This window comes from Seriola lalandi, unplaced genomic scaffold (genome assembly GCF_002814215.2).
Source record: "Seriola lalandi dorsalis isolate HSWRI2012SDOR001 ecotype SW California unplaced genomic scaffold, Sedor1 jcf7180002052129, whole genome shotgun sequence".
Taxonomy (NCBI): domain Eukaryota; kingdom Metazoa; phylum Chordata; class Actinopteri; order Carangiformes; family Carangidae; genus Seriola; species Seriola lalandi.
Window position 1 is genome coordinate 1,583,140 of NW_019522682.1, and position 17,800 is coordinate 1,600,939.

At 38.9% G+C, this 17,800-nt stretch overlaps 1 protein-coding gene across 4 annotated transcripts; it reads left to right on the forward strand.

The window, feature by feature from the left end:
* Positions 1-1,428: 1,428 nt before the first annotated feature.
* pip5k1ba (phosphatidylinositol-4-phosphate 5-kinase, type I, beta a) lies at positions 1,429-17,559 on the forward strand. 4 transcript variants are annotated; one of them, XM_023399908.2, is made up of 16 exons: positions 1,429-1,546; positions 5,234-5,279; positions 5,377-5,448; positions 6,230-6,360; positions 7,033-7,150; positions 7,275-7,427; positions 8,294-8,590; positions 10,574-10,758; positions 11,247-11,327; positions 12,100-12,148; positions 12,293-12,377; positions 12,473-12,613; positions 12,705-12,795; positions 14,340-14,436; positions 15,210-15,279; positions 16,437-17,559. In XM_023399908.2, the coding sequence occupies exons 3-15, from the start codon at positions 5,377-5,379 to the stop codon at positions 15,231-15,233; spliced, it is 1,524 nt and encodes a 507-aa protein (XP_023255676.1). In that variant the 5' UTR covers positions 1,429-1,546; positions 5,234-5,279; the 3' UTR covers positions 15,234-15,279; positions 16,437-17,559. The 4 variants fall into 4 exon arrangements, with proteins under 4 accessions (XP_023255676.1, XP_087028361.1, XP_087028362.1 ...); XM_087172235.1 differs by having other exon boundaries at positions 12,100-12,377; XM_087172237.1 differs by lacking the exon at positions 1,429-1,546 and adding an exon at positions 4,968-5,025 and having other exon boundaries at positions 12,100-12,377.
* The last annotated feature ends 241 nt before the right edge of the window (positions 17,560-17,800 follow it).

Below are 17,800 nucleotides of genomic sequence, written 5' to 3' on the forward strand. Positions count from 1 at the left end.
CGTCGTTAGATGTGACAGAAAAGGATGTGCCATATTGAACAAGACTAGTCAGCTGGTTGCCACAAAGCCTGTGAATGGGCCAGTGATGGTGCAACAGCTTCAGTAAACGAGATAAATGACTGAGCAGCTGACCATCTTGTGTCAGTACAACAATATAAAAATACTCCAATAACAGTAAAAGTCCTGCATTCATAATCCCACTTAAATAAAGAATAAAAAAAGTACTTGGTCTCTGTGATTATATATCATTGTATAGATGACATTATTCAATAGTTTTTTGTTTTGTTTTGTTTTATTGGTGAAGTAACGGACCAAGTAGTGACATGGAAGACATGGTGACTTAGAAAACATAAAATAATATAAAACATAATGGAAAGACAGTTGACAGAACTAGGGGTGAAGATTGGATTATGTTAGGTAGGGTATGTTGTAGAAGGGTGTTTGCATGGAAAGATGTTTAGGAGTACAATAATAATAATAATAATAATAATAATAATAATAATAACATTATTAATACGGAATTTGTCATTATATGATGTACAAAATATAATATCTTGACATATTTGTGTGTATGTTTGTATATATACAGCGGACAATAAAAAATTATTATTATTCATTTTGATAATCATTACTATAATTAACATGAAACAGGGGCCCATCTGACACACTGCTTTTCTTTATGGAGTCACAATCCAGTCAGGCTGGGAACAACTGGGAACCTCGTTAATAACATATTGGATTTTGTTGTCTTATTATATTTTTTTTCATTTAAAATCTAATCAGTAACTACAGCTGTCAGGGAGATGTCCATTCTTTGTGTTGCATAAAATTTAAAGAAAAAAATTTTATTTGAGTAAATGCACTTAGTTACATTACACCACTGGTTCAAATCCAGTTGGGTAATTTTGTTGATGTCATTTCCCATCTCTCTCTCTGTTGCCTCATTTCCTGTCATCTGTTGTCTTCTCTCCTATAAAGATATAAACTACCTTCCAAAGTAAGCAGCTATTAATTATAACATATGCTGCTCAACATCTAATAACTAATCAGTATCATCATCATCATCATCATCATCATCATCATCATCATCATCATCATCATCATCATCATCCCATTAAACATTTGCGTTATAGGAAATTGCTTTACATTATAGTCATCATCATCATCTTAATGATAAATCTCCACATAAAGACATGAAAATAAAACAACAAAACAAAATGAAAGTTCAATGAAAATAACTGTATAAAAAGTAAACCATAAAAACTTTGCAATACAAACAACTACAACTCAGTCTGATTCATGGGTCTGTGGAATAATACAACAGGTAGGCGGAGAGAGAGAGAGACAGAGAGAGAGAGAGAGAGAGAGAGGGAGAGAGAGAGAGGGAGGAAGTGGTGAGGATGCTCTACAGTCGCTGCAGCACTTCATCTCATCTCACCACATTCAGTCAGTCTGCCAGAGAGTTCATACCGCACAGCGTCTGCCTGTCATCGGTGCTTCACTGACCTCCATTCACCGCCATCTGCATACGACCATGTCTCTTCAGGTAAGAGGGCAGACAGGGTCCATGCCTGTTCAATAAACTATGTTGTTCTTCCACTCAACTTTGTTATTCAGGGAGGATGGAGCCAAGTTTTATTTGTGTTTGTGCATCAGTTGCTCTCAGCTACAGGTTTGTCGTTGTTTATCTCATGTAGTGAGGAATAATAGTGCTGTCACGAAGCCTCTAGGCCGTTTTTGTGTGTGTGTGTGTGTGTGTCGCTCAGGGGGAAGAAGAGCTGATGATGGTATCACAAGAGGAAATTAGCTGCACTTCCCTTCACCAGTCAGAGAAAGAAAGTAAAATGTCGGCAGTGAGCTGGATGGGGCTCTCATCGTTTACATGTATGCAAAGGAGGAGCTGGACTGTGCATGTCGTTTGGGAGTGTGCAGGTTTATTCACCTGAGCCTCAAGTACATACTGTCAGGTTGGAATACACCCAACTAATGCAGTCTAATACAACAGCCCTGCACTGAATCTTACTGAAACTCCGTGTTCACTTTGTGTTGAAAGTGTTTTAGAGAGCTGTTTAGCAGGTTTGTGTTGCTGTTGACTTGTATTGCATTATACTGACAGGTGTTTCTAATATCTATTCTAGTCTACGATCATAGACAGTGTTACTATTTTAAGTTTATATTAAAATAAAAGACTGCGGTTTCCACTTAGGGAGGACTACAGTGCAGTTTCTAAAAAGAGTCAGTTTTTTACTTGGTTTTCCACTTTGGTACAGATATTCACAGCGGTTATTTCTTTGATGATCCCCGAACCTTTCCTCTTGTACCACCAGCAAAAGCTCTAAATTTCGCACAAACACTCCCGGTCCTCAGATGTTGTGTCGTTTGTTGACCTCCTGACTTCTTATCAGGACGTCTCAACAACTATTGGATGGATCGATATGAACTTTGGTACAAATATTCATGCCCATCTTGGGATAAATTGTAAATGGTAACAACTTCACTTTTCATCTTGCATCATCAGATCAACATTTTATTTCATCTATTACTTCGGTTTACGACTAAACATCTCCAAAACTATAATGACATCCCCATCCCCCTCAGCTGTAGTGCTGATGAACGTTAGCATGCCAACACGCTAAACTATGATTGTGAACATGGAAAACATTTTACCTGCTGAACATCAACATATCAGCATGTGTCACTGTGAGCATGTTAGCATGTCAACACTAGCATTTAGCCCGAAAGCTAAAGAGCTGTGCCATAGAATATCCTGGCTGAAGGCTCTAAATAAAAGTACTGCATGTAAAAAGAAATGACTATTTTTATCTTTCGTTTTCATTTTAAACTTGTGTTTGCACTTTCATTTTAAACTAAATATAATAAAGAGCTTACTTGTGTAATACATGCACAGCTGAATATACAGCTGTCATTTGAAGAGCAGAAAACTCAGAAGTGCATTCTATGCCTGAGAGGACCTTGTAACTGTATCAAACACTTTGTAATCAATGCTTTCTATAGTGAAGTATCAAAGTATTAATCAGTGAGGCAATGATCTTTGTTTCCAAAGTGGCCACACACAGCTTCTGCTTTTCTGATGTAGACAAAGATTTGTATGATTGCTGTGAAAAATAATTGGTCATTAGATTTGAAAAGTAATGATTTAAAGTAGGATTCTGTGTGTATGAACACAGACCTTCAGTCTGTGTGTGGGCCTCAGGTTAATGGAGATAGTGACTGGACAGTCAAACCCTCCAGTCCCTCAGTGAGTCCCTCTCACTGATCAGCAGTTCAGCAGACTAAGAATTCATTTTTGTCATTGTTGTGAATGGAAAGCCGTGCATCTAATCTCTCTGAGTGTGCAGAACACAAACTGGTGTATTAGAAATACTTCATCTAACATGTTTTCACCCACGTCGTGCTGTTACGTCACTCAGTCTGTTTTCGCTAAACCGCTGCAGAGGGAACCTGAAATGAACCGTCGAAGACTGTGCAAATATAACTAACCCCATTCACCACTCAGTCCGCTAATCACTAAGTCTTGAAAAGGAATAATCTTTAGCGAGTTTTAGCAAGTTTGTTGATCTCTTGAGCCGCCTCTGATACAAATATGCCAACAAACTGCAAGGTAGATCCTTGACGAACAGTTTCATTCTCCATGAGTCAGACCACAAGACCACATCCTGAGGCAGTGCTTAAAATAAACAGGGGCTTGTCTGGTAGGATCTGTGCTTGATTTTGCAGGTTCTACTCAAGACACTAAGAGATGTTTTTATTCCCCAGATATTTTTTTCATTTACAGTCTCTAATAATTAAGAGAATCCAGGGGCACAGCTTGTGAACAGGAGAGGCAGGCGACAGCTTGAAGCCATAGGCTGCTGACAAAGTTAACTCCACAGCGATGTCAAAATGTGGCTCCCTCCACCTTAAACAACCAATGGTTAATTTGCAACAACGTCTCAGAAGCAGTGTTGCCAACTATTTTCAGTAGAGCCAGCACATATAATCACTAAATTTCCAACTTCCCTCATTAGGAAACCTCCCTTTATGAGCACTGGCCTTATAATGTGGGCTATTTACAATGTGCCAATGTTGAAGTTATTTAGTTATTTATTTAGGTTTTTATGGTTCTTTATAATCTATATTTTGAAAATTATATGGTTTTTCACGTTCTTTATATCTATATTCAAAGAATTTTTTTTATCTTGTTTATATTTAAATTTTGAAGATTCTACCAATGTAAACATTTGGAATTATAAGAAATGCTTAGATTTTGTACATTTTTCGTTGCTGTCACATTATTTATTACATAATGTTGATGAACGCTGATTAGAGAGAATTTTTTGCTTAGGGGCCCCAACGGACTCTAAAATCGCCACTGAACATATCCCTGATAGTTTCAACAATGCTGTTCCTTTGTGGACAACAATACAATATGTCTGATCAACATAATACATTTAGCAGTTTTATGGACCAGCAATCCACCAGCATTTTGTTCACTGCTTTGGCCTCTGTAGAGCCTTTGTATTATCAGAGTGCTGATTGCTAAACTTTTTGTAGGTGACAAATGCTGCAAATTACAACCCATCGTTGTAGCAGCTTGATTCATGGCATGTATTTAACACAATGTAAAAATACAGATGATGCTGATTGAATCACAACACAATTCCTATGAAGATTTCATTTTAAACAAATGTACCACAGTCATTTCTACATCACGCTCTGTCACCACACCACAATCAGCCAATCACCACACCTACTTCTAAGTAAGCTATTTGTTGTTTCCGTTTTGGTCATCGCTGTGTCCTTTTAGGGAGTGCAGGGCCACACATGTATGTGGGAGAGCAGTGAGTCTCCTCTGCGTACTGTTATAAAACAGGGGGATTTGGTACGTAATGGTTTTTCCAATCCCTCTTAATTGGGATCAAAGGTTTTGTTGTGCAGGATTCTGGCGTTAAAGACTCGAGCAAACACTGGTGGTCCTTCAGAACCTAGCAGCACCTCAGACAGACAGGTCTGCACATTGTACAGGTCTGTGAGTTATATCAGAGTTTTGGAAAAAGACAAACTGCTGAAGTTTTTGAGGTTTTTGAGATCGCTTTAAGTCCCGAGACACTAAAGCAACTTGAGTGATCGATCGTAGTTGTGCAGTTTTTCACCACCTCACGCGTACTTTGCATTGACATTCATGCAAATGCCACACACTGTGTAACTCCTCTTCCCTCTACCTCATCTACAGGAGCAGTGTACCTGAAAAATGCAGTTTTGGTAAAAAACAATTCAAGGTAAATCACTGCGTCTGCTTGTTCATTATTGAGTGGGGGAAAAAGGAACTCACGTATGGCCGAGCTTCCCTCTAATCAAGTTCTCTCTGTCCAAAAGATGTCAACCGCAACCACCGACAGTGTAGAAGAAGGAACCAAAACCTCTAAAATGTCAAAGGATCATAAAAAGGTAAGTGGACATTTATTTTCAAACCTCAACCATCCTGTTTTTGGAAGACAGATGCAGATGACAGATGACTCCCACATGTCACATCATAATTTTTATGAATGAAACCTTTCAGCTGTAGCCTACCTTTGTTTCAGGAAAAAACACTGTTGTTTTCCAGGAACGTAAGAAACAAACAAACTAGATTTCCTTGTCTATCTGTCAGAAATGAAGGTGTTTCATGTGTCTGGACAAGTGTGTCAGCAATCACATATACTAATACCGTACATTTAACAAGCCTGCATGAAGGATCAGTTTTCAGGTACATTGTGTTGTCTGAGTTTTAACACCCAGAACCAAAAATGAGGAAGACATACTTTTATATGAAAGGCGTGTTTACTTCCTCCACCATGAAGGTCCTGTTTGCTGTTTGGTTTGTGTGTCTGGTTTGTGTTAGATGTGAGATAAGCTTGATGAAGTGTCTACAGCTGGGGTCAGCCCTATGTTCCCACATTTCTTAGAACTTTTTTTTCACAGGAATTGTTGAAAATTAGGGTTAGGGTTAATGCTGTGGGAACATAGACACGCTCCCCTACGGCTATGCTAGCAGCTCTGTGAGGCTGTTCCAAGGCACAGCAATTCTTTGAGCTAAATGCTAATGTCAGCATGCTAACTTTACTCATAGACCAAAATATCAAACAGACTGAAATTCTGACTTTCTATTGGCAATGGATGAAAAAATAAGGTCTCAGCAAATTCTCCTTTCTTTAACAAACTCCTCCTTTCTTCTTCCCGGTGTTGTTAGCCCACAGCATCCATCCTGAGAGGAGCCATCCAGCTGGGCATCGGTTACGCTGTGGGAAACCTCAGCTCCAAACCAGACAGAGATGTTCTCATGCAGGACTTCTCTGTGGTGGAGAGCGTCTTCCTGCCCAGGTACACACTCATTTAAATACACCTTTTTATTTTTGACATTTGGTTCATGCAGTTTGAGAGAGCTGAGCTTCTGATCCATTAATGTCTTACATTGACTTCACCTTGTTTCATGATGCATGTACTTGGTCTATTGTATACCCAAATGATTGAAAGACTATATATATATATATATGCAGTAAGTGTGCAATTTCTCAGTCTTTTATGGAAGAGCAAACTGTACACACTTTCACAAAATGTATTACATATTTCCTAATGGCCACAACCCAAAACTACAGTTTACCTTAACAAAACCATACAACATTAGTAGAAAACTATGGCACCTGTAAAATAAAGTGTATATTCAACATAGTTTTAGTACTAAAAGATAAAGGTATGCCAGGATACATGTGCAAGAAAAACAGGGAAGTCACTTTAAGAAGTGTGCAACCTGAAAATTTCTGCTTGAGTAGAAAACCACACATTGCAGCAGTAGGCATTTTTCGCAGCAGAAATGATGACTTGTCATAGTAGGAAAAACAAAACTGATAACGGCCCTGTCGTATTCAAGCCCTGCCAGTGTGACAGTAAGCCAGCATCATCATTCATTTTGTTATTTGTGATTTTGTTGCTTTCCCTGTCAAAAAGTAACAGGCAGCTATTGTCTAACAATAACACCTTTTGTTTATCCTCTAGTGAGGGCAGCAACCTGACTCCAGCACATCACTACCCAGACTTCCGGCTGAAGACGTACGCCCCGCTGGCCTTCCGCTACTTCAGAGAGCTGTTCGGCATCAAACCAGACGACTATCTGGTGAGTGTGGGGGACTCTCAGAGACAGTCACATTCATATCATCGTCCTGATTCAGCTCAGTGTGGTGGAAGTTTCCACCGAGTTGACTGCAAAACTGAAAGTATCACATCGTTCTGAATTTCAGTACTCCATTTGCAACGAGCCTCTGATCGAGCTATCCAACCCCGGCGCCAGCAGTTCGTGGTTCTACCTCACCAGTGACGATGAGTTCATCATTAAGACGGTGCAGCATAAAGAGGCGGAGTTCCTGCAGAAGCTGCTGCCTGGTTACTACATGGTGAGCTGCTCCACTGACACAAACTCTCTCATTTCACAAGCACACCGAAGCCCAGGTTTATCAAACTGCTAAACAAAGAGAGACTTTTTTGACTTAAAGGTGCCCTGTGTGAACAAACAAAGTTATGTTTTTATCCAGTATTAAACATCTGTAACCTGAAGTTTACATCCTTGTTGTACTTGCTTGTGGTCTTCCTCCATCTGGGCCTTGGTTGACACATTACCATGTTCTTTGTGTGTTACTGTTGCCAATTGTTAATCAGCTGAACAGTATGAAAACTGGCAGTAGGAATAAGTCTCGCGTTGCTCACATGTTTGTCCTCGTGTGTCCTGTGCGCATAACAAAACAAGATAACGGTTAACTCGGAAAACATTTCTCCACAGCAGTAGTAATATTTGAAAATAACATTTTTTTTTCAGCTTTCATTCTCATACGATGTTGATTGCTGCTTGTGATTTTTGCTCTGCTGTCAGTAGAGTCAGCATCTTGATAAACATCCAGTGAAAAACGTTTTTTTCCTCAGTTGGTTCTGAGTGTATTTCTCAGAAGTCTGATAATCATCATCATCATGTCCAACCTGCTGAGAAACATAAGGATGTGGTGATACATCCGAGAACATGTATAACATGTGCGGTGTTACTCAGGGTTATCTCTTTTAGTTTCAGTCTCAAGGTTTGTCAGGCCTTGGATTTAGTCATTTTCTGGAAGTCTTTTTCATGGACCTACACACACATCTAAAAAACCATGTCAATAACACTGTTAGGTATGCAAAGAATTCAGGTTTCTCTTAACTTGATAACAAGTTTCTGAGACTCAGCTGTTTCTGTTCAACATTATACTCTAAATAATATTTGTCTTTGTTGTAGAATCTGAATCAAAACCGGAGGACGTTGCTGCCCAAGTTCTACGGTCTCTACTGCATCCAGTGCAGCGGTGCCACCATCCGCGTGGTGGTGATGAACAATGTGCTGCCGCGAGCCATGAAGATGCACTACAAGTACGACCTGAAGGGCTCCTCGTACAAACGGCGTGCCTCGCGCAAAGAGCGCGCCAAATCCTCGCCCACATTCAAAGACCTGGACTTCCAGGAGATGCACGAAGGCCTGCACTTTGACCTGGACAGATACAACGCCCTGATGAAGACTCTGCAGAGGGACTGTCGGGTGTGTTCACAGAACGATCTTGTATCTATTAACACAGCAGACCATGATGTTGGCATTCTGGGTAATATGAAGCTCAGGATGCCTGTTCTACTAAGCCAGTGGTTTCCAAACCCACTTGAAAATCTCAGAGATGTTGGCCGCCCGCATCTGACCCGATAACAATATGGAACCTAAATAATTCTGACCACTTGAACTGAAAGCAGAGGAAACATGTAGAAGGCTCCAGTCTCCACAGTGGCTCATCATAGTCATAGGAGCTTTTAAACATTTCTAATGTTTTTTAAGATCATTTCATTATAAAACATTAGAAACATTATTTATGTACAGTATATATATTTTATATATAATAATATGTTTTGCAAATGTTTTGTCAGCCCACTTGCAATAACTTCACAGTCCACCAACGGCCCACAGCCCCACAGCTTGGGAACCACTGTACTAAGCAAAAACAGTGTAGGGATTTTAACATTTAAGCAGAATTACAGATTTATGATTGCTGGAAAGAAGATTTTATCATTCTGACCTTATTTATTTCACAAGCAAAATCCTAGCAGATATATGAAAAATGTCGACACTGACAACGACTTAAACACGACCAAGTAGATCAAATAAACAACACAGCCTCATGGCTGATGATCTGGATGATTTCTTAGAGTGTTATTAGAAACTAAATATGTGGACTTTGTCCTGAGGGTAGTACTAAAGAAAAGATTCTCTTACTAAGATTGAAAGGGTTTAGAGCGCTGGAATTAAATGAAATACACTTTCTCATAATGTGAAACAATTCTTGCCAGCAGTTAAATGAGAAGATCATCACCCCTCTCAGGTCTGTACACTAAATATGAAGCTACAGCTAGCAGCTGGTTAAGATCATTTCAGTGATATAAAACAGAGAAAAACTCACATTTGAGACATTGGAACCAGAGAATGTTTGGATTTTTCTTCTTTTTTTTTTTTATCTTTTATCTAAATCGCTAATCAAAATTGTTGTTTGTCCGATTAAATATTGAACTTATCGTTTTAGCACTAAGACCACTCACAGTGGGTTTAAATCTTTCCTCGTCACAGCCTGAACTGAATTCCCCGCACAGCTCCACCCCTTGGATAACATTATGCAACCATGACAAGCCCCCTTCGTTCGGGCTTTAGCTGTTATGATGACCTCATTAGTGGCTGCCTGTTATTTCATTAATGTGAAACAATAGTGGCCACTTGATGGAGGATTAACCCCCAGCGAAGCGAAGCACCTGACTTCGTGTAATCAGGCTGAGCAGCTGGACTCTGCGGCACAAACTGGCCTGTCTGTGCGTAATGTGCTCTTATCGGGGCTCGGTATGCGACCTCCGTAAGTGTGTTATGTAACACAGTGGAAAGTAAAGGCCTCTTTGTTTACAGCAGCTACTTCAGGATATCAGAGCTTGGTCACAGGGATTGTACTGTACTTTTGGTTTGTAGATCCACGTTTAGTCCCTTTAACTGGAAGCAGTTTTGATGTCGGAGAGGTTGATTATTTTACCCTTTAAATGTCTTGTTTTATTGCATTAAGCAGATACTGATTATTAGTTTGCACAAATGCCTAGAAGATGATGATCTTACCCCCAAAATAATGACTGTTAGAAACCCCACGGGGAAAATTCTCTTTTGTCTTGCACTGTATTACATGGAGGTCAAATGTCATGGTTGCAAAGCTGTGTCACAATTTAGGGACAGGATCCTTTAGAGGACATCTTCTGAAGGCCAGATTGTAGCACATATACACTGATTTGTCGCTCAAAATAAAAGCTGCATTTTTCCTCCGTATATGGAGGAAAGCCTCTAAACTGTAACAATGTTGTCAGCAGTTTTACAACTTTAGCCTCCAGATGAGGATTCATCCTTGTCTTCCCGTGTAATACTTGAACATCCCTGCCTTTTTCAAATTGATCTTTCAGTTTAATTGCCTCTCATTTTGGTTGATCACATTCAGTTTCTGCCTCTGATCAGGTCTTAGAGAGCTTTAAGATCATGGACTACAGTCTTCTCCTGGGGATTCATGTTTTGGACCGGAAGCCTTTGAGCAGAGGAAGCCGATGTGACAGCAGGAAGGGACAGAAGGTCCTCTACTCCACCGCCCTCGAGTCCATCCAAGGGTCCGTGAAGGACCCCGAACCTGTGGCCGATGACGACACGTGAGGAAACCTCTTTGTGAACACTACCTATCTGTGCGGTGCTTGTACCACTTCTAATATGAACAAATACAGTTTTTTTCAGCTTGATTTCGTCAGTCATGTTTTATTCAGTGTGCAGGTGTTGCCTTTATTATGTTAAAACAACTCTCACATTTCTTTACAGTTAAAGTGTGTATGAGGTCCGTCAGTGTTTCTCTTATCTGTCTACTCTGCTCTTTTCTCTTCTTTTCTTTCTTTTCTCTTCTTCTGTGTTTTCTTCTGTTTTCTTACACAAATTTCTTTCCCATATGAAATTTTGCACAAAAACTTGATCTGGTCCAAATGACAATAATCAAATATGGGAACGATTGTAGTGATGCTGTCGCTTTGGCAAGAGCTTCAAACTTTAACAAGTTTAAAAGTTTTACCAAACTGTAGGAAATCATAAAGTCGAGAACTCTTTTATTAAAAACTGTAAAAATCCATTGAAACTTTTTTTTCCTTTTCAGATTTGGTGGAATTCCTGCCAAACATAAAGATGAGAACCTGCTCATCTTTTTAGGGATCATCGACATCCTTCAGTCGTACAGGTGAGCTCGCAGTACAACCCACCCACCCCCCCTTCTTTCAGCACAAGCACAATGCATGATGGTATATGTTGCTTAGTTAATGAGCAGTGTACACTACTTCTCACAATGCATTGTGGGATACTACGTGTCCACTACATAGGGTATGATAATGTATTGTCATTATACGTTCAGACAGCGCAGAGGAGTATATAGTGAGTATTTGAGTGACTTTGAACACAGCCTTAATCTGTTTACTCACATTCATGTTTCGCCAGAGACGCAGCAGTGCGGAGGCTGTAGGTCATTTAGTGTTTGGTCTCATCTCTGAATGCTTAATTATAATCAGTTAAAAAACAGATAGACTGTATTTTAAAATTTTCATTTGAAAAAATGTGAATCTACTTTGTTTTCATTGATTTAGTATCTTTCTTCTTTCTTTGAATGATGAATGATAAATTAAAATTTCTAAAATGAATTAAAAATTTTATTTGAAAAAAGCTTTTAATTTTCACTTTTTATTATTACATTTACTCATGTGTCTGCCTGTCATATTCTATCTCACATGATTTTTTTCTCCTCCGGGTGCAGCGTTTACTATTTACCATTTCATGATCAATTAAGTTTTATTTTTTTAAATGTATTTTAACACTGAAAAAAATGTCTAGAATTATTCTGTTGGCCCACACCAGATTCTGTTGACATAATATATCAATAGAGTCTGTCCCGTACGACTCCATAGTCATACAGTATACTGTATTTATGATTACTGCCATTTAACATTGTACGTTTGCAGGTTCATTAAGAAAGTGGAGCACTCTTGGAAAGCTCTAGTGCATGATGGGGTATGTAACTTCACTTCCTCTGTACGCGCACCTTTATATAGCTACATCAATACTGTATGTATCTCTTTGTGTTCGCGTGTGTGTGTGTGCGTGTGTGTGTGTGTGTGTGTGTGTGTATATCTAAGAGCTTTCTTTGTTTTTCAGGACACGGTGTCGGTTCACAGGCCCAGTTTTTATGCAGACAGGTTTCTGAAATTCATGGAATCGACTGTGTTTAAAAAGAGTCACCGTAAGCTCTTCCACCAACATAACTCCTGCGTCCTGTATTCTCTATACAGATCGGTTTAAGTTTTTCCTTTAATGCTCTCCTTCTCTGTCTCTCAGCTTTAAGAGGAGCATCTTCAAGGAGGAAGAGGAGTTCCCTCCACGCAGTAAAGTCAGCCTCTCAGGAGTTTCTGTCCCCACAGAAGGAGGAGAAGAAGGAGGAGAAGAAGGCCCAGAGCATGGACAACCTGGATGGAAACTGTAAGCTAAGATGACATTTTAGCAAACTTTTTTTTTTTTTTTTTTAGGAGAGGCTTTGATTCACTGATCGATGAACTGCTTGTTCCAACAGTTTATAGTTCCTCCAAACAACCAGATCTTCTTCCGAGGACTGCTGTTTCTTTTGAGTCAACCCGAAATGACGACGAGGACCTTGAAAACAGGTAGTGTATGTGTACAGCTCTCAGATCTAAGCCAAGTATCTTTAAGTGAGCTTATCTGGACTTCATAACAGTTTGATAACTTCACATGCACAGAAGCAGCCGTGCTCGCAGCTCAGTGGTGATTTCAGATAAAAGTTCAGCAATGTGTTTAACAGCATGAAACATAAAGCCTAAAGGGAAGGTTGTTGATAAAACTGGTGACCACAAGGCAAGGCTACGAATGCACAAGTCAAAAACATGGTTTCAAAATACTCAAGATCTTTACTTGCAACACTTGGAAAGGCTGAAACGCTTGTCATGGAGAATGAAGACGAACTAGCTCAGAGGGAGAGGAGCGCAGAGACTGAGCCCTGAACCCTCGTAGTCGTAATGGACGTCACCTGTTAAGTGACTGAGTGTGAGAAGTGTAAGGGTTCAAAAAGGTAAAAAAAAAATAAAAATAGGAATGGGACTGCACCCATGTTGCTACGACAACGCCAAAACATTGTGCGCACAATAGTGGGCTTGGGGCTTTTGATGTTACATTTTGTATTTCCTCCCTTTGTAAAAAAAAAAAAAAAAAAAATGTTGCATAAGACACAATCATAGCGGACTTGACGGTTTAACAGTGGGACAGCCCTCATGGACTTAGCAGGAAGGCACCTCAAAGTCTGTCGGTCTGTGAGGGTGGACATTGGGATTGGGCCTAAATACACTAGGAGAGGGGGAGACAATGAGACACAGGTGCAATAAATGAGGGGCGGGGCAGACAATCCCAGAGGTGGGAAACACAAAGGCAGGAAGTGGGGATCTGAAACGAGAGGAAAAAGTAAGTGACACAAAAATAAAACAGGAAATACTTCAAAACTCAAAAGAGAAAACATGAGCGGGGACACAGGGACTTGTTGTTAAGATATTACAGTCTGGACAGAAGTGGTGGACAGATTGATCAACAGAACGAAAATGCAACAAGTTTGAGGAGTCCCATTTTTCTTTTATGCAGAATTTAGAAAAAACGGTATTTTGAAACTGAGGTTTGGCTTCGTGCTCGACATACAGTAGAGTCGAGGTGACTAATGTTGCAGCAGTTTGTGCAAACCCTTAAACATTATTACATTAACCTGTGTTTACGTTTTCCTGAGAAGTGACTTCTTTGGCTGTGTAATTGTGCGTCCCTCAGAAGCAAAGGAGGAAGTAGTGTGACTGTTACGTCATAGTGTCGTAGATCCTCTCAGAGAGGAGGTCGGGGTGGATAGTCTGACCATGAACCTGGAGACTGCTGTTAGCAACCGTCTCCAACCAACTGTTAACCTTGTTTTTATAAATTAACCACACCTTATCCATAGGCAAATAAAAAAACAATCGGCATGTGAATCCTTTTTTTGTCATACAGTAGGAAATGAGTCATTTTGGAGAAACAGGTTAAGTTTGGAGGTTATGTTGAATTTGTGAGTAAAAGACAATTATGAATATCATCAAAATTTGAGCTACAAGCATAATGTTCAAATATACATCAGTACTATTTACTAGTGTATTTTATATTCACTACTATTTTTATGTTACAGTGAGGACCGACGAGCCTCAAGTTCAACAATCGCTCTGGACGATCCTCTGCCGTCCCTCAGCAGAAGCCAATCAGAGTCTGAACTGGACGTCTACTTGGTATGAAGTTTTTCATACCGATACAATCTGCAAAAAAATTCTGTAACAAGGTCTTAAAGGATGAGGCTGGTATTATCCTATATTCATTTCACTGTCAACAAATCCCAACCAGTCAAAGAACAATGACGAAGAAACAAAGTCCGACTTTTAATATTGTCCTTCCTACTTTGTCTGTGTCTCTCAGCTCCAAGAAAAATATAGAACATCACCAGCCTTATTCTTTACAATCCTACTGACCAGAACTCTGCTAACCATTAGTTTGTAGATAATTTTAGTATTAATATAATTGTCATCATCATTTTTGCCAAAACTGCAATGAAATCTAATTAGAGGAGCTCAATCTCCGTTTGTATCGTCCTAAAACAGTGATTGTGAGGTATTTGTTGGTGAAACTTTTCACCCAAATATAACATCAGATCCTCCACATCCCTCATTTAGACGCATGAGCATGCAGACTGCCCTCACCTGTTTACTTATTCTACAGTTCTCAAATGGTTATTAATTGTAATAATATATATATATATAATATAATTATTAATTATTAATTATTGGTTTTTCTCAACATATATATTAAACCTTTTCTAAAGTGTGAAGCCTATTTTGTAATATTACTTTTTGTTTTCTTGTTACATAATAATTAACTAAATTCTCGTAACGGTACACATTTTCATATTCTCAGATCAGTTTCATTGGCCCTAATACTTTGCACTGGTGTATTGGGGAACATTATTCCAGATGAACTCAGGGGTCACTGGGTTTCTCTGCATTTTCAGCATCACAGAGACTCACCCAGGTGACCCAGCTGGAGTTGATCAGTCGTTTCTGTCCAAGCATCCATAAACTGTAAGCAGCAAATGACATCCATAAACTCTTCTACTGATTTTTTATTATTTTTTTATTATTGATCTTCTTTTGTGGACAAGACACTGTTTCACTGGGCGATGTCAGCTTCACCTCTGGATTGTGTCATCAACAAATGACACACGCTTCCTTCTGATGACAGAGTTTTGCCTCATCATAACCACTGTAGAAACATGTAGACATGAACATAACAATCTGGCCTTTAACCCTGACCCTAGAGAGATTACTATCCATTAAATGATTACATCTTCCTGCTTAACGCTTGCCATTCTCCCAGCATGCAATTTCTCTCATCTTCAGGAAACTTTTCTTCTTTGGTGGTAGTGGCACTTGGTTTCATAGAGGCCGCCCTGGCATCCTGTGACGTCCATACTGTATGACTCAGCTTACATGTGTGTCAGCCTGAGAAACCTCCATGAGTTCCTTTTTCTACAGAACTTCTCTTACATAAGCACAAAATCCTCATTCAGGCTTATACAGAGCTGTTCTTCAGCCCACATTAAGCATTTCCACTCTGTGGGAAGCCTCCAGACGTCGGAGTTAATCTAATCTCAAAGCCTCTGACAGAAAACAGTGGGATTCATAAACTACGGTGACAGTAAAAAAAAAAAAAAAAAGTATATAGTGGATTTATCTGCCAGCCTCCACTTGTCTTCTTAACACTTATTTTTACCCATTTGCTCAGACAGATGATCCTCACTGTTTTTAACCTTTAACCACAAAAAAAAACATTAAGACAGGACTGTAAGTACAGTGGTCTTCTTTACCCCTTGATTTCATTGTTATTTAAAGGATCATAACAGTGTCTGAATGGTTTTGCTGCTAAATTGTGCAAACACAATGTTCTGGGCCTTTAAATTACACAACGATGAAATGCAGGGCATGACTAATTTCTACACAGACTCACAAAAAAACGTGTGTGTGTGTGTGTTTGAAGCATTATTTAAACATTATAATTATGTAAAGATTGTACTGACTCATTGGAATTTCCAATATGTAAAAATAAGGATGCAGAATGGATGGATTAAGAGACACTGGGCCCCTGGGTGCAGACACCACCACCATACCTTGTAACTGTTCAAGTTTTAATTATTGTTACCTAAATATATCTTTTTTTTTTGTTTTGTTTTGTCTTCTAGTGAGGTGAAGTGAGCAATGGGGTCCTCTCCAGCCACCTGTACGTCTGACCTTTGACCTCCCAGTCCCACTGCATCAAGACATCAGGACCTCACACAAGTGTAAAAGTGACACAAACTACAGGCGGCAACATGTTGATGTCAGTCTCTCCACAGTGAGCCTCACTCCGTGCCACTTTGACTTTCCTTTGCAAGTCAAACTAAATGTGCCAAATCCCGTCAGTAACAGATGTGGAAACAGTCAAAACACGTAGATAGCGTTTTTTCTGTGTGTTTAGGATCACTGAATCCCCGTGTTAATATAAAACACTATCATTCTGCCTCTTCTCCTGTTCTTGTACTATTTGCTGCTAACAAACAAACTGAGTGTCAGTGTGTCCTCTGCTCTTGGACGTCTGATTTTCTGTGTAAATGTTCACATTTCTCAACGGCTGGATCCCTGAGGAAAAAAACTGTCTTATTACTTCTTAATCTCTTACAGAAGAAAACATTTTCCTGTTATTTTCAAATCATATATTTATACAGAGATGTGTATTGAGATGTTTCTGGTTTCAGGTGTCTGCATTAAAAATTCCATACAAACCTTGCAAACCTTATGTCAAAGTGATTTTTAAAATCCCAATTTGCATAAAACAATCTATCAATCTATCAATACACAGTAATTAGTTTAATATTATTCAAATATGAAGAATCTGCTGCCACCATGACAAAAATACTGACCCAGTTTGCTATGACAAAAAGCATTTCTAGGTTTTCATGTTATAATTACATAATTTACTCATAGGTACTATAGCAATACGATGCCATACTACAGGATGTAAAATGATTAATGCTTAATTAAATGCTATAATCACATATTTTCTAAACAGTTTTCTTTTCTGTTTTTTTGTATTCTTGTGTCATTCCTCTAGAGAATGTACATTTTGTCTCCACTGGGATTTAATGAAACTGTTATAAACTCTGAATCCTGCGGGTAAATAATGACCATTACGTCAGCTGTCTTTTCTTTTTTGTCCACATGCCTTTAAAAATTGTATAAATGTGTGCTTTGATGTGATTTATAGGTCTACAACTGTATTATAGCAATACTTGTATCTGTGAAATAAACTAATATTTAATGCCCTTACGTTGATACTTGTATCCTTTCTTGAAAACTATAAATATTTTTATTATCTACACCTCAATAACACAATAAATTACAACAGGTTATAAAGTATTAAATTACAGTTACAACTTAAATGATTTTCAATGGGAAAATATTCAGTATATTTATACAGTTTCCTAGTAAAATATATAACTGAAGTAAAAAAAAAAAAAAAAGGGCCATTCTATCAGCACCTATTATTATTGGACCCATTAAGAAATTA

Bases quoted from the DNA above. Each gene is read 5' to 3' on its own strand.
- pip5k1ba (XM_087172235.1), top strand. From the start codon at position 5,377: ATGTCAACCGCAACCACCGACAGTGTAGAAGAAGGAACCAAAACCTCT. The intron at 12,796-14,339 runs GTAGTGTATGTG...TTTATGTTACAG, and splicing joins GACGAGGACCTTGAAAACAG to TGAGGACCGACGAGCCTCAA. The intron at 14,437-15,209 runs GTATGAAGTTTT...CTGCATTTTCAG, and splicing joins CTGAACTGGACGTCTACTTG to CATCACAGAGACTCACCCAG.